This window comes from Triticum dicoccoides, chromosome 6A (assembly GCF_002162155.2).
Source record: "Triticum dicoccoides isolate Atlit2015 ecotype Zavitan chromosome 6A, WEW_v2.0, whole genome shotgun sequence".
Lineage (NCBI taxonomy): Eukaryota > Viridiplantae > Streptophyta > Magnoliopsida > Poales > Poaceae > Triticum > Triticum dicoccoides.
In genome coordinates this window covers 603,470,818-603,488,200 of record NC_041390.1, presented here as the reverse complement: position 1 = coordinate 603,488,200, position 17,383 = coordinate 603,470,818, and the positions used below count along the sequence as shown (strand labels likewise).

Genomic DNA, 17,383 nt, shown 5'->3' with positions numbered 1-17,383 from the left:
TAAGCGAGGCACTTTCTGCCACAGCACCTGAAAACCAGATCACATGCAACGGCAAAAAGAATGTTTTCAACCAACACCACGTAACAGCGTAGGAAACAATATTAGTAAAGCCGAAAAAAAATCAGATAACCACAGCCTAGAAACCTGCAAGAGATCGAAATCCCCGGTAAACTGGTGATCTCAGACCACTGATTCGTTGATTCGTTGTGCATGCGGTCTAAAGATCTAATTGATCTCCCGGAGGACCAACTTGGTACATGTGTTGACTTGTGGGCAGTTCTATGCAATTTCCTCAAGGGAAAATCATGATCATATCCGTATATTTTCTTCACACGGACTAAAAGCATTAAGAGCATTATTCGGACTATCTTCTGAACATAACAGAGAATTATGAGTTCAATCAAATGGCCCCTGCCATGCTAGGCTGGACAATCAAGAGTTCCGTATGCCATACCAATGGGTCTTCGCCTTCGTGCCGTAGTGGCCACAGTTTTTGCCACAACTATACCACTGCATTTGATCATAGTTCTGTTGATGGTCATGGTCTTAATTTTGATCGTGAGCAAGTTGTCATGGGCATTACTGCCGGTGTTCTGGTGGGTGTGTAGAGTTGCACTATGGTGATCATAATCTGCAAGGTAGAACATTAATAGAATGAAGTTTCTCAGTCTCCCGAGTTGTGTTTATCTCTGAATTTACTTTTTTTGCGGGTATGTGCAGATATCAATGAATGTGACATCTACCCATGTTATGGTCACTGCAGAAACACACATGGAGGATATGATTGTCAGTGCCCTCTTGGCTTCAAGGGCAATGCATCTAAACCAAATGGATGTGAAGGTACTAGAATAAAGAACAGATTAATTGATAGCGTTATGCTTATTTCTTCAGTATATGATATTATCCGTTTCTAGGGATCAGCCAAAGATTCTTACCTTCTTAGCATATGGTATATTCGTAAATATTTATATGTCCCTCATTGACGACTGTGAACACCCGGAAGAATATCCATGTTATGGAATCTGCATCAACAGCCCTGGAACTTCCCATTGCCAGTGTCCTGATGGTACCTACACTACAGAGACCCATTGATGAAACAGGGATGCATCAGTGCCACAACAACAAAAAAGACATTTACAGGTAACAGTAGCATCGTTGTGATAATCACAATCATATCTTCCTCAAACAATTTGAATGCTCCAAACTCGTGACTTCGGCTCTTCACCTATGATGCCATATTTTACAGGTCTGTTCATAGGTCTAGTAGTCAGTGGTGGCTTGATTATTTTGCTTCTGGTACTTGCTGCCCCCTTGTAGCACACAGAATCAAGTTAAATAGAGCAAACAAACTGAAAAGAAGATTATTCAAGTAAAACCATGGGTTATTGTTGCAACAGCTAATATCACAGAAGACAGATTTTGGTGAAAGAATGACCATTCCCTTGTTGGATATAGAGAAGGCCACAGACAATTTTGGTAGAACTCGTGAGGCAGGCAGCGGAGGACACGGTGTTGTGTATAAAAGAATTTTTGACCTACAGGTTGTTGCCATCAAGAAATCCAAGATCATCGTACTGAGAGAATGTGATGACTTCATAAACGAGGTTGTGATTCTTTCTCAAATCAACCATGGAAATATTGTGAAGCTAATCGGATGTTGTCTCGAGACAGAAGTCCCGTTACTGGTTTATGAGTTCATTTCAAATGGTACAGTTGATCACCATCTTCATTTTGAAGGCCCGATGTTATTATCATGGGATGATCAAACAAGGATTGAGCTTGAAGTTGCTAGAGCTCTTTCTTATCTTCATTCATCTGCTTCGATGCCAATTTATCATAGGGATATTAAATCATCCAACATACTTATTGATGATAATTTAACAGCAAAGGTATCAGATTTTGGAGCTTCGAGATACATCCCAATTGTCAAAACAGGGTTGACTACAGCTATGCAAGGAACAATAGGCTACTTAGACCCCATGTACTATTATACCGGTTGCCTAACAGACAAGAGTGATGTTTCTAGCTTTGGTGTACTTATAGAACTCCTAACTACAAAAAAACCATGCCTCTACCGTAGTGGCGGCAATGGTGTTGGTCTTGTATCACATTTCGTTTCGCTACTCGCAGAAGGCAATCTTGATTGAGCTAATTGATTTTTTTGGTTGAGCTACTCGCAGAAGGCAATCCCCAAGTCATGGAAGAGGGAGATGACAAGTCCAGGAAGTAGCTACCCTGGCAGCGATGTGCATTAAATTGAAGGGAGAAGAGCGACCTACAATGAGGGAAGTGGAGATGAAACTTGAAATTCTGAGAATGCGTGTGGCACCTGATACTGCTGCATCAAGGAGATATGACAGGGATCAAATTGGGTCTCTATAAATGTCAACTGAAGCAGTTGTTGTGGAAGCTAGCAGGCAATACACACTATGGAGGAAGAAATATTATTACCCGCAAGTTATCCTCGATGATCTTGCTGCAGCATCCTCAACAACTAAATGTTCTACACATTTGTTTCTAAAGCATTGCAAGCGAACTGAAGAATAAGGCGGCAACAATATAAGCTGTCTGCTTCTTCACCTTCTAAATTATTTTTTGAACCCTTAGCAACTGCATCTTTCAACCCTTCTGCATATAAGTGTGTGCTGGTCACTCTTCCATGTCAAATGATTGGATATCAATGGTTTTGGTTTCAGGAAATAAAACATAATCTTCAATCTGTTTCTGTATTGACTATCAAACAGAAATTTGTGTTTCTGTATGCTTGTGGTCATACAGCAATTTTCCTCCAATATTGATTGTTGTATAGATTAAGATGTACTCCCTCTGTATCAAAATATTTGAAGTTCTAGGTTTGTCCTAGCCAAACTTCTTTTAGTTTGACCAGCTTTATAAAAAAATTGCTAATATCTATAACACCGAATATGTAATAATAGTATAAAAATATATGTTATAATGAATTTAATGAAGCTGATTTGGAGTGCATGATCTCATGACTGGAGTTATAAACCCCAGTGGTATGGAGCTTCCAAACTGCTCTATCATACTCTTCGGAGAGAGACACGGATCTGTTCGAACACAAACCATAATCTCATGAGCCTATCATCTAAGCCTCTCCAGTAAGTAAGTTTAACATATATTCCATTCCATCTCAGATTTGACCAACAGTAACATTATATTCATTACAGATAAATTAAATTTCCCACGAATGAATAGCAAGGCAAAACCATATATTCCACTATGAACCAAGGATAATTGAATTATGAACCAAGGCTAAACCATATATTCCACTATGGAGATAGACAATTAACATCAAAGCTATCAGATGCATGTTATTGACTCAAAGAACCATCAAGTAGTTTCTTATTTCTCTACTGTCAATGCTATCTATGTCCACGTCACATTATTTTTCAATTTTCATATTCACGTAATTATCTCAAAGTCAATAGTTCAGCCCACGAAAAAGGGAAATAATAGCCATGTGCATGTAAGAACTAAATGCAAGAGGTCATACTGCAGCCCAAATGGGGGCAGATTCATCGTACTCGAAACAACAGAAAATCCACCTGCAGAAGCTTCAGTATCCAGTTAAACATGCAGGCATGCATGTGTAAAAGTTAAATAAAATTAGTCAATCAGAAAGAAGCTTTGAATAATTATGAGACAAAACACCAATCTGGTGGAGCTTGAATGTGGACTGAGAACAAGTTCGGAGTTTAACCAGGGGCAGATTGTTGGAATGTCGACTTAAACACAGTAAATACCAACTTTTATTTTGCAAAGCAGAAGATAAACAATAAAAAGAGGATTGCATGACAGGAATAATAGGATAAAATGCAACACTTCTATGATGAATAATTGCCTAGTCAAAATATGACAACTGCAAGGGGAAATGATGATTAGGGTTAGAGAAGGCTTCATGTGGTGCTAAAAATCTGTCTAGTCATTCCAAGACCAGATGTGCCGAAAATATCAGGCTACCAGCAGCTAGGGTTCGGTAGTGATCGTGTGATCCAGCCCAAGATTGGACTACCCCAACAGTTCAAACCAAACAGTAGCCAACACATTAACTTACTATATATACCTGACTGTGCACTCCATGGCTCCTTTCTGAGCTAATTAGGCTCGCTTAGTTTTATTATGCAGTTAAGACTTTTTATAGTGGATGGTGACAAGCATATAAAGAATGTTTAATCTATAATGATATGTCGACAACATTAGAGTTTAGACCATGGTAAGTCAATTAAATAATGTCTAATAAACCGACATCAACGACAGATAATCGGACTCTTGGGTTCTCTCTAAGGAATGAGAAGAGTACCAACTGAAGAAGATTCTTCATCAGCAGCAAAGAACGGGACCTAAAAGGAATAGCAAAAAAAAAATAGCATCACATTCAATGCTTACCTAAAGAAAGAAATAATAAAGCAAACTACATAACTAGTCATTACCTCGCCCTGTAACATAGGAACCACCATGGATAATGTTCCGCTAGGAGGAAGCTTCTCAACAACCTGCAGAGCAGCAAAAAGTTTTGGTCAAGCAAATGTCATTCTGTTACGTTACTTGCTCATACCTCTACATAACGCAGTATCACAAACTGCTACTAATTACAACAACAACAACAACGAAGCCTTTAGTCCCAAACAAGTTGGTGTAGGCTGTCAAAAAAAATAACTGGTAGCAAACCTTAAGGATTTGAAGCAAGAGCCACCAGAGATACATGACCATATTGGACTTGTCAAACATGCAGCCAGACATTGCAAATTTAATTAAAAAGAACAATGTTTTTTTAATAATGTTAAAAATAATAATGTGATTAAGTGCAAGCTGATCATAGTTGTTGCCTCAGGATAACAGAATTACGAACCAAGTCAGAAGCATGTTTCCACTATACAGATAAACGATCACGCAGTAGTTCAAACCTATCAGATACAGTACAAGTTATACTCAAAGAATAAACATGTAGTTTCTTCTTTCTCTATGGTCAACACGGTCTATGTCCACATCATATAAACATTCTATTGATCAAATTATTGTTTATCTTTGCATTATTATCTCAAAGTCAGTAGTTCAACCCACAAAAATAGGGAAAGAATAACCATGTGCACGTGAGAAGTAAATGCAAGAGGGAAACAACAGGGAATACACTTGCAGAAGCTTGAGTATCCAATAAACATGTAGGCAGCATATTCACAAAAGTTAATTAAAAAGAAGCAATGAATGATTATGAGAAAACACTAATCTGGACATCTGGTTGAGCCTGAGGGTGATATGAGAACAGGCTTGAAGTTTAACCAGGGCAGATTCTTGAAACGTTGATTTTAACACATGGAGTAAATATCAATGTGTTACTTGCAAAGCAAAAGATATGCGAAAATATATCAAGGATTGCATCATAGGAATAATACGATAAGTGCAATAAATTTACGAACGATAGAATAGAATGCTTACTATTAGAACAGAATAGAAAGATAATTGGATATGACGATTCCAGGGAGATAGAATGATTACTCATAGAAGAGGCTTCATGTGCTCCTAAACAGCCCTCCAGTCATTCCAGGGTCAGATGAGTCAAATATACTACGAACGGACGGAGAAAGCTGGGGTTTGGTTGTGATTTGTGGTCAGTCCATGAACAGACCAGCCCAACATTCAGATTTAACAGCAACCAGCACAGAAAAATAAATTTGCTATATGTACCTGATTGTCCACTCCATGAATCCTTTCTTAGCTAATTAAGTAATGTTTGATCATCTTACAGTGAATGGTAACAAGCACATAAAGAAAACTTTAGGCCATGATATGGCCACAACTTAAGGGCATGATAAGTGAATTATATAATATCTAATTAAACACATTAACAACAGATAAAAAAACTTAAAAAAATCATATCTTGTTGTGAGTATCAATATCTCCGTGCCTGTCTAAAATTTCACCAGCTACAAATCCTATAATACTACAAGCATGCAAAATCAAGAGTAGATGAGTTCTAAGAAATACAAGCAGCTAAAAATAGAAAGACCATGAAAGAAGCATACAAAACTGAAGAAGATAAACATATGCATGATGGCCAAAAAGATATGAAGTATTGTAGAAACCATTAGTACTAGAATCATACGACAGACAAGAGATACAGATGTCACTAGACATTACGGATGTCACTAGACATGGTAAGGCAACAGTAAGAGGCAATGATCATCAATAGGCATTAAGCATCCCTGAATGTTAAAGATGCCTAGAAAGCAGTACTTCAGTTAAACAAAGTAAACATGACAATCTCTTAATAATAGATGTTGCAAATGATCTTGAAACAATAAACTCTATCCATATCAGTGAGTTAAAGTACATCATACAGTTGGGAAAGTTAACCCAAGTCCAAGGCAATGTCTCCGAATAGAGAACTGTTCTACAAAAATTGAGAAAAAAGGGTGAAAGACTATTTATATCACAAACTGTGTATGAATCGATCGAAACATGCCAAACAACACTACAACAAGGGCATCATGAATGCCAAAATTCGTGTGCCTATAACCCCATCATACAGACAAGGTGTCTTTAACATGGTACATGTATGCAAAACTCAAGCAAAGCTCCCGGTCACGCCGATCGCCCCAGCCACCCCATCCTTTGAAACCAGCCTGATACCCCGGTTGTTTCCTAATGATGTGGACTGGCCAATCAGCTTTGATGTTAGGAACCTTGTCGATGGCATCTAGTTCTACGGCTCCCGCACCATTATCCACACAAACACTGCTGGAGTCTTGGCCTTGGTGCAGGCCACACTTGCCAAAATGTGCAGCACTCCTCCTAGGCCCCCTCAGACTGTAAACAGGAGCTTCAAACGACGGATACACCGTTGCCCACATGGTTATATCCCAATTGTATTCATCAAAGTCGCAGAACTGCTTAGCCTTGGCATGAATCTTCCTCCACACAGTCCTGTTGAAGGCATAGCCAATGTTACCCATCTTCTCAGCAACCATGCTCTCCCAGCCTTCCCCTTTCGCCTTGACATCGGAGGGCGCCAAATTGACGGCATAGCATTGGGGGCACTTCTTCGGCTTCAAATCCACAAGCAGCTGCACGTTGCGGTATGCATTGGGGAAGATGTAGTGGTCCTCCTCGATGAAGAGGATGTGCCCGTCGAAGTCCCTGGTCTCCTCCAGCCCATCCCACACGGTGTTCATCATCCACCACCAGTGGTGCTTCAGCGACACGATCCTCGGGGAGCGGTGGTTGCCATACTGGTCCGGCTCGCCCCGGCACCGCTTCTCGGCCGCCCTGTCCTTGTCCCGGCAGTCCCCGGGCGCGACGCCGGGGAAGGAGTCCGGGAAGAGGTGCGGCGAGTAGGGCGCGAAGATCTGCTTCACCTGGCAGAAGGCGATGCCCTTGACGATCTCGTCCATCTCGGGGAAGTAGCCGTCGTGGCTGACGACGAGCAGCGCCTCGCCGATGCCGTCGACGCGGGAGAGGCTGTCGACGACGAGGCGGAGGTAGCGGGGCCGGTTGTGGACGTAGAGGACGATCTTGAGGTGGCCGTCGGGGAGGCTGGGGAAGCGGGCCGCGTTGCGCGGCGGCAGCGCGTTGCGGCGGGCGAGGGAGAGGGACAGCGCGCCCTGGCGCGGCAGCCGCGGGGTGAAGGACGGGTCGAGCAGGATCTTGCGCTGCGCGGCGGTGTGGTTGCGGTTGCGGGCGGCCGCGGCGGAGGCGACGGGCGGGGCCAGGCGGCCCCCGCCGTGGCTGGCGCGGAGGAGCGAGACGAGGGCGAGGACCGCGAGGACGACGACGGCGAGGAGGGGCGCGGCGCGGGAGCGGAGCCGCGCGCCGTGGTGGAGGGCCATGGCCGCGGCGGCGGCGCCGCCTCCCCGGGATCCTGGGCGGCGGCCGGATCTCTGAGCTGGGCGGGCGGTGGGGTTTGTTGGCTAGCAGTCGATTGGGCGGAGGCGCAGGTGTGGACTGGGTATTCGTTGGTGGCGGCTTTGCTTGGGTTTGCCGTCCCTTTCTTTTCTTCTTTGTCTTTTCCTTTTGAAAATTCTTCCCCAACTTCTTTCTTTGAGAAGGGGAAAATTCTTCCCCAGCTTAGTTTATCTAGGGCCTGTTTAGGACTGCTCCGCTTCACAAAAATCGGTTTCGCTCCACTAAATTTACTTTGGAGCAGTTTCATCTAGAAGTTGTAGTACTATCAAGGAGAATGTTTGGCTGTCATCTAGCTCCAGCTTCAAGAATGAGATAGTTGGTGGAAAGAATCTGTTTGATTGGTTGAGGGGGGAGAAACGAAGGGGTATCCACTTACTGGTGGCAGTGGTGGGTAATTTCCACCCAACTCCAGCTTCTAGAGTTTTTTGGAGCACCCCCTGAAGAGCTTCATAAAAAACTGAGAGTTGTACACCAGATTCTAGTTTTTTTGCGGAGCGGCATATTGTGGAGCTACCCTGTTTGGCTTGTGTTTTCTGGAGCGGAGCTGAATTTGAAGGAGCAGAGTAGTCCCAAACAGGCTCCTAGTAAGAAGAAAGAATAGCTGAATCTGATTCTTCCCTTGATGTAATTATCCACCATTACAAAAAGTCTAATATGCTCCTTGTAACCGGAATATGTGATTATTGTTTTGTAATCTTGGTAATTATTGTGCTATCTTCTTTCTAGTGAGAAAAAGAGTCTCAACCTCGAAAAACAAAGGACGATCTTAGCGCAGAGTTGGTACAATAGATCCAAGAGGTTGCAGCAAATACAAGCAATCGGAATTTACACCTAACCTTTTATGAAATTGGCGACAGAGCGAGGATTTAACTGCAAGGCGCGGTGGAATCTGGGAAGAATGAAGATGGCGAGGCAAATGCAACCTATCTGAGAAGCTCGGGCGGGTGGAGAAGTGAAATGGGCAAACCCTAACTCGCTTGATTCGGCCTTCTTTATAAAAGAGGTGGTTGTTGAACCGAACATGTCTCATTCGAAGACTCGTGAAGAGTTGCTCAAAGGAACCAGCTGAGGATTGTAGTGTTGCTTCAAAGGGCATACATACACCGGATACCAGGGACGAATCTACTAGGGGGGCTTTAACAGGCTTGAGCCCCCCCTCCAGCACTGTAAGAATTTTTTTTACTACTAGTTTCATGGCCCAATTCAGCCACTTGCAAGCCCAACCCAACAGATATTGACATGATACAGGCTTTGAGCCCACCCTCCAGTTTCTGTCTAGATTCACCACTGCCGGATACATACACCGAAGTGGAACAGAATGTTCTTTTTTTTTGCTAGTTGTCGAGTTGTAAACTCCTCACCCAGTTCGTCTGGAGATTTCAAGTGACTAAGCAAGGAGTCCGGTAGAGCTAGAAAAGTTAAATAAGATACGGATTTAAATAGGAAGATCTAGGGATAATAAACATTAAGGATTTTCATCTCGTATATGGATTTGAATAACTGAGACTACTCTCAGTGAGAGTAACAGAAGTGGCAACATCACACATATTTAAGCAAAATAGATGATATGGCAGGTAATTGATCAAGAAAGAGAGACATCTGGTAACATGGTATGTTACTCACATTATACCAAGACAAGATGAGTCTACAACATAATAAATGAAGTGTTACATGACACCACACATATGTTACTCCTCATTATAGATGTAGTAACATAGACTAGTAACATATCCATGCGAAATTGCAGGGGAGCACATGGCGACCACCTTCACCGGAATCTGCCCCACTCATTTGCATTGGGATTCCAACCACTATATTAGTCAGGATGTATTCCATGATTCACACATCATGTATGTCCCTCTAAATATTTTTGTATAAATCTTAACAGCTATAATGACCTGACTAGTGGAAGAGAAGCAGACCCATCATCTCCAACGGCCACTCCCCAACCATCCGCCAAAACTTAAATGCGACCCATTGTTCCTATTTGTAAAAGTGGGAAAATATATTATTTCAACCTAAAACTTGCCTTAAAGTAAATGCTCGGTTTCTTGATTGTTACTGTTTTCAATTAATAAATTTATATTTTCAAGGTGGTACTAATTCCTTAAAGTTTCATGTTACAAATTTCATGGTATTATTTAGAGCAACTCCAACGGGCCGACCTAAACGGACGGTCTTTTTGTCCACTTTTTGTCCGTTTGGCTCGGCCGCCCGCCCGCCGTCCGCCCTCTTTTAGTTTTGGGTCGGCAGTGCGCCCAACGGGCCGACCCATTTTCATGACCGCGCGCGTTTAACATCGTGTCATCGCCCTGATTTTGACGCTCCAGCACGCGGGAAAGGTTCGCGCGCGCTGGTTTTGGCGCTCCAGCGCACGGGAAAGGTTCGCGCGCGCGCCGCGGCAGACGCTCGCTATAAAAGAAGGCGCTCTCTCCACACTCTGTCGGCCACCCACTCTCGCCGCCTCTGCGCCACCATGTCGATCCGCCGCCTACGCGCTTCGGATCTTCACGGAGTCCGCGAGCGCCGCTCCGGCGCCTTCTCCGCCGAGATCTGGTTTCGCGAGAAATGTCTCGCCCTCGGCACCTTCGACACCGCAGAGGAGGCGGCCCGCGCGCACGACGCGGCGGCGTGGCACCTCCTGAGGCCTCGTCAGGATATGAATTTTCCCAACGTGTCGAGCCAGCGGGCGCAGGATCTGGCGTCTCTCCCGCGGCTTTTCACCGACGAGGATCGTCGTGTCCACCGGAGGCGGCAGCGTCGCCTCGCCATCGCAGAGAAGGACGTGGAAGCCTTGGTGCTGTGGTGTGGAGGCTACCCGCAGGACATCGTCGACGAGCGCCAGTTCTACAAGCAATTGAGATCGGAGAGGGACGCGAGGAGGAGGGAGCGAGCCGCCTATCGGGAGGACAAGCGTTCGCGGAAGCAGGCAGCTCAATTGAAATTGAAGCTACGAGAAATGGCGGGTTGGGACTTTGAAGACGAGGCGTATGCTGACGCCTACATTCAGACATCGGAGGAGGACATTACCGAGTCGGAGTCAGAAATCGACGAGTAGTGGTCTTTTCTTTTTATCTGTGTACGCTAGAATTATCTATGTATCCATTTTTATCTGAAAAAATGGCTGGCGACGTCGGCGACGTGGCAGGCGGACGAGGGTGTGAATCCAATGTGCCACCGACCAGCGGGCCCGATGAGGAAAGAGGGTGAGCGCGCGCGTGTCCGTCTCGTGTCCGCGCCGACGCAAATTCGGCTCAAAAATGGGTCTGAAATGGGTCGCCCGCGGACGAAAAACGGACGCGGGCGGACAAAATGGGTCGCCCCATTGAAGTTGCTCTTATTTCTAGGAAAACCAATCTATAAATTTTATTATATTAATCTCCAAATTATCCTCTTCTAAAATAACTGAGATTTTGATGATATTAACTTTGGAGACGAAAGACATAAAAGTATAATTAATCATCGTAGTTTTATCAACATAGTAAATGCCTGACACACACGGGAGACAATTCAACCTGTTTGGCAATCAATGCTTGACATGGGACCACACGGTTATATCACTGCATGCATGGTCATAATGAGTATGCATTCATAGTACATATTATATCGTAGTTTTGTAATGAAAAAATAGTGCTTATTGCTAGAGATATGGTATTCTGGACATATTTAAGGTTTGTATTAGTTAATTTGTATTATCAACCACTCAACCTTGATCATGTAATTTTATATGTACACTTAATCAAACGTTATTTGTACTAAATCTTTGTAGCTACATCTTTTATTTTACCTTTCCACTGTAAGTTGCCTGGCAAGTTCATATTCCTTCATTTTCAATCAACTCTCAGTTGAAAACATGCACCACTTTATCAGTCACTACAGCAATTAAATGCATCGTCCAGTAAATTTAATGAGTATGAACAGCTTTTTACTGTTGGCATATACGCAGAGCGTTGTATTGTGAAATTGATGTCAATTTATTGAAACGTTGCATCGATCCTCAAACAAAGGACGAGTGGCTTTGATTCTGGTGGGTGTCGTCGCCGTGTGCTCTTCGTCTACATCCCATATCCATGTTACTACTCTAAGGCTGGTCATAGTGGGGAGTAATTTATACTAGTGTCATGCATATGATACTAGTCTAAGTTACTATCTTCATAGTGCAAAGTAACGTGCTACTAGTGTTATAGATGGCTTCATTTATTAGTTTGTACACTCATTCTTTTTTGGGAAGCGCTATGTTACAGTTATATATTATGTTACTCTAAACACCTCCCTCCTCATTAACTAAATGCCACATAAGCAAAAATTTCTTGGAGTCCACTATGTTACTACCTAAGTTACTCCCACTATGACTAGCCTAAGAAGTTACTCCCCACTATGGGTAGTCGAAGAAAAAAAATAGTATATCCTAGAGAACCGTGTACATGATTGGATTTTGATGATGACATTGTCGACCTAGGACCACATGCGGCAAAATTTTGTGTTTTGACCCTTTTCTGAAACCTATTCGAGATCCGACCCTAGTTTAAAAAAATTCCGAGATCTGACCCTTTTGCTACCGCCAGGGTCCATGGCGGTAGAGTGTAACAGCCTACCGCCAGGGACCTTGGCGGTAGGAAACATCCCTACCGCCAAACATACTGGCGGTAGCCTGTACAACCCTACTGCCAAGGTGCTTGGCGGTAGGCATGAGCACGCACTTGTTGGGTAACGTAGCAGAAATTCAAAATTTTCTACGCATCACCAAGATTAATCTATGGAGTAATCTAGCAACGAGGGGAAGGAGAGTGCATCTACATACCCTTGTAGATCGCTAAGCGGAAGTGTTCAAGTGAACGGGGTTGATGGAGTCGTACTCGTCGTGATCCAAATCACCGATGATCCTAGTGCCGAAGGGACGACACCTCCGCGTTCAACACACGTACAGCCCGGTGAGGTCTCCCATGCCTTGATCCAGCAAGGAGAGAGGGAGAGGTTGAGGAAGACTCCATCCAGCAGCAGCACAACGGCGTGGTGGTGGTGGAGGAGCGTGGTACTCCAGCAGGGCTTCGCCAAGCACCGCAAGAGACGAGGAGGGAGAGGGGTAGGGCTGCGCCAAGAAGGAGAGGAACTCGTGTGTCTTGGGCAGCCCAAACCTCAAGTATATATAGGGGGAGGGGAGGGGTTGTGCCCCCACCTAAGGTTCCCTCCCTAGGGGTGGCGGCAGCCCCCAGATCCCATCTGGGTGGCGGCCAGGTGGAGGGGAGAGGGAGGCGCACCAGGCATGGGCCCTAAGGCCCATCTGCCCTTAGGGTTTGCCCCCCTTCCTCCCCTTAGGCGTCTTGGGCCCTTGTGGGGGGGGGGGGCGCACCAGCCCACCTGGGGCTGGTCCCCTCCCACACTTGGCCCATGCAGCCCTTCGGGGCTTGTGGCCCCACTTGGTGGACCCCCGGGACCCTCCCGGTGGTCCCGGTACGTTACCGATAAACCCCGAAACTTTTCCGGCGACCAAAACAGGAATTCCCATATATAAATCTTTACCTCCGAACCATTCCGGAACTCCTCGTGACGTCCGGGATATCATCCGGGACTCCGAACAACATTCGGTAACCACGTATATCTATTCCTTATAACCCTAGCGTCATCGAACCTTAAGTGTGTAGACCCTACGGGTTCGGGAACCATGCAGACATGACCGAGACGTTCTCCGGTTAATAACCAACAGCGGGATCTGGATACCCATGTTGGTTCCCACATGTTCCACGATGATCTCATCGGATGAACCACGATGTCGAGGATTCGATCAATCCCGTATACAATTCCCTTTGTCTAGTGGTACGATACTTGCCCGAGATTCGATCGTCGGTATCCCGATACCTTGTTCAATCTCGTTACCGGCAAGTCTCTTTACTCATTCCGTAACACATCATCCCGTGATCAACTCCTTGGTCACATTGTGCACATTATGATGATGTCCTACCGAGTGGGCCCAGAGATACCTCTCTGTTTACACGGAGTGACAAATCCCAGTCTCGATTCATGCTAACCCAACAGACACTTTCGGAGATACCTGTAGTGTACCTTTATAGCCACCCAGTTACGTTGTGATGTTTGGCACACCCAAAGTATTCCTACGGTATCCGGGAGTTGCACAATCTCATGGTCTAAGGAAATGATACTTGACATTTAGAAAAGCTTTAGCATACGAACTACACGATCTTTGTGCTAGGCTTAGGATTGGGTCTTGTCCATCACATCATTCTCCTAATGATGTGATCCCGTTATCAACGACATCCAATGTCCATGGTCAGGAAACCGCAACCATCTATTGATCAACGAGCTAGTCAACTAGAGGCTTACTAGGGACATGGTGTTGTCTATGTATCCACACATGTATCTGAGTTTCCTATCAATACAATTCTAGCATGGATAATAAACGATTATCATGAACAAGGAAATATAATAATAACCAATTTATTATTGCCTCTAGGGCATATTTCCAACAGTCTCCACTTGCACTAGAGTCAATAATCCAGTTCACATCGATATGTGATTAACACTCAAGGTCACATCCCCATGTGACCAACACCCAAAGAGTTCTGGGTTTGATCATGTTATGCTTGTGAGAGAGGTTTCAGTCAACGGGTCTGCAACATTCAGATCCGTATGTACTTCGCAAATTTCTATGTCATCTTGTAGATGCAACTACTACGCTACATTTGGAGCCATTTCAAATAACTGTTCTACTTGGAGCTATTCCATTATACGTATCCGGTATCTCTACTCAGAGCTCTCCGAATAGGTGTTAAGCTTGCATCGACGTAACTCTTTACGTCGAACTCTTTATCACCTCCATAAATGAGAAACATATCCTTATTCCTCTAAGGATAATTTAGACCGCTATCTGGTGATCTACTCCTAGATTACCTTTGTACCCTCTTGCCAGATATGTGGCAAGGCACACATCAGGTGCGGTACTCAGCATGGCATACTGTATAGAGCCTATAACAAAAGCATAGGGGACGACCTTCGTCCTTCCTCTTTCTTCTGCCGTGGTCGAGCTTTAAGTCTTAACTTCATACCTTACAACTCAGGCAAGAACTCCTTCTTTGACTGATCCATCTTGAACACCTTCAAGATCATGTCAAGGTATGTGCTCATTTGAAAGTACCATTAAGCGTTTTTGTTGGGGAACGTAGCATAAATTCAAAATTTTCGTACGTGTCACCAAGATCTATCTATGGAGTCATCTAGCAACGAGGGAGGAGTGGATCTACATACCCTTGTAGATCGCGCGCGGAAGCGTTCAAGAGAACGGGGTTGATGGAGTCGTACTCGTCGTGATCCAAATCACCGATGATCCTAGCGTCGAACGGACGGCACCTCCGCGTTCAACACACATACGGAGCAGCGATGTCTCCTCCTTCTTGATCCAGCAAGGGGAAGGAGAGGTTGATGGAGATCCAGCAGCACGACGGCGTGGTGGTGGAAGCAGCGGGATTCCAACAGGGCTTTGCCAAGCGCTGCGGGAGGAGGGAGATGTGTCATGGGAGGGAGAGGGAGGCGCCAGGGCTTAGGTGTTGCTGCCCTCCCTTCCCCTCACTATATATAGGGCCAAGGGAGAGGGGGGCGCAGCCTTGGCCCTTCCTCCAAGGAAGGGTGCAGCCAGGGAGGAGTCCATCCTCCCCAAGGCACCTCGGAGGTGCCTTCCCCCTTTAGGAGTCTTCCTTCCCCTTATCTCTTGGCACATGGGCCTCTTGGGGCTGGTGCCCTTGGCCCATACAGGCCAAGGCGCACCCACTACAGCCCATGTGGCCCCCCGAGGCAGGTGGCCCCACCCGGTGGACCCCCGGGACCCTTCCGATGGTCCCGGTACAATACCGGTGACCCCGAAACTTGTCCCGATAGCCGAAATAGCACTTCCTATATATAATTCTTTACCTCCGGACCATTCCAGAACTCCTCGTGATGTCCGGGATCTCATCCGAGACTCCGAACAACTTTTGGGTTACCGCATACTAATATCTCTATAACCCTAGCGTCACCGAACCTTAAGTGTGTAGACCCTACGGGTTCGGGAGACATGCAGACGTGACCGAGATGACTCTCCGATCAATAACCAACAGCGGGATCTGGATACCCATGTTGGCTCCCACATGTTCCACGATGATCTCATCGGACGAACCACGATGTCAAGGACTTAATCAATCCCGTATACAATTCCCTTTGTCTAGCGGTACGATACTTGCCCGAGATTCGATCGTTGGTATCCCGATACCTTGTTCAATCTCGTTACCGGCAAGTCTCTTTACTCGTTTCGTAACACATCATCCCGTGATCAACTCCTTGATCACATTGTGCACATTATGATGATGTCCTACCGAGTGGGCCCAGACATACCTCTCCGTTTACACGGAGTGACAAATCCCAGTCTCGATTCATGCCAACCCAACAGACACTTTCGGAGATACCAGTAGTGTACCTTTATAGCCACCCAGTTACGTTGTGATGTTTGGCACACCCAAAGCACTCCTACGGTATCCGGGAGTTGCACAATCTCATGGTCTAAGGAAATGATACTTGACATTAGAAAAGCTTTAGCATACGAACTACATGATCTTGTGCTAGGCTTAGGATTGGGTCTTTGTCCATCACATCATTCTCCCAATGATGTGATCCCGTTATCAACGACATCCAATGTCCATGGTCAGGAAACCGTAACCATCTATTGATCAACGAGCTAGTCAACTAGAGGCTTACTAGGGACATGGTGTTGTCTATGTATCCACACATGTATCTGAGTTTCCTATCAATACAATTCTAGCATGGATAATAAACGATTATCATGAACAAGGAAATATAATAATAACTAATTTATTATTGCCTCTAGGGCATATTTCCAACAGTTTTGATCTATCCTTATAGATCTTGATGCTCAATGTTCAAGTAGCTTAATCCAGGCTTTCCATTGAAAAACACTTTCCAAATAACCCTATATGATTTCTAGAAATTCTACGTCATTTCTGATCAACAATATGTCAACAACATATATTCATCAGAAATTCTATAGTGCTCCCACTCACTTCTTTGGAAATACAAGTTTCTCATAAACTTTGTATACACCCAAAATCTTTGATCATCTCATCAAAGCATACATTCCAACTCCGAGATGCTTACTCCAGTCCTTAGAAGGATTGCTGGAGCTTTGCATACTTATTAGCATCTTTCAGGATTGACAAAACCTTCCGGTTGTATCACATACAACCTTTCCTCAAGAAAATCATCGAGGAAACAATGTTTTGACATCCTATCTGCAAGATTTCATAAATAATGCAGTAATCGCTAATATAATTCCAACAGACTCTTAGCATCGCTACAAGTGAGAAAGTCTCATCATAGTCAACTCCTTGAACTTGTCGGAAAAAATCTTAACGACAAGTCGAGCTTTCTTAATGGTGATACTTACCATCATTGTCCGTCTTCC

General features: G+C 44.7%; 1 protein-coding gene and 1 pseudogene across 1 annotated transcript; one reads left to right on the top strand and one right to left on the bottom strand.

Moving 5' to 3' along the window:
• The first annotated feature begins 277 nt into the window (after positions 1-277).
• Positions 278-2,147, top strand: LOC119316082 (annotated as a pseudogene).
• Positions 2,148-6,290: 4,143 nt separating this feature from the next.
• LOC119318330 (alpha-1,6-mannosyl-glycoprotein 2-beta-N-acetylglucosaminyltransferase-like) lies at positions 6,291-7,934 on the bottom strand. Its single transcript, XM_037592874.1, has one exon. It carries the CDS (start codon positions 7,842-7,844, stop codon positions 6,540-6,542), a length of 1,305 nt encoding a protein of 434 aa, XP_037448771.1. The 5' UTR covers positions 7,845-7,934; the 3' UTR covers positions 6,291-6,539.
• Positions 7,935-17,383: the final 9,449 nt, after the last annotated feature.

Bases quoted from the DNA above. Each gene is read 5' to 3' on its own strand.
- LOC119318330 (XM_037592874.1), bottom strand. From the start codon at position 7,844: ATGGCCCTCCACCACGGCGCGCGGCTCCGCTCCCGCGCCGCGCCCCTC.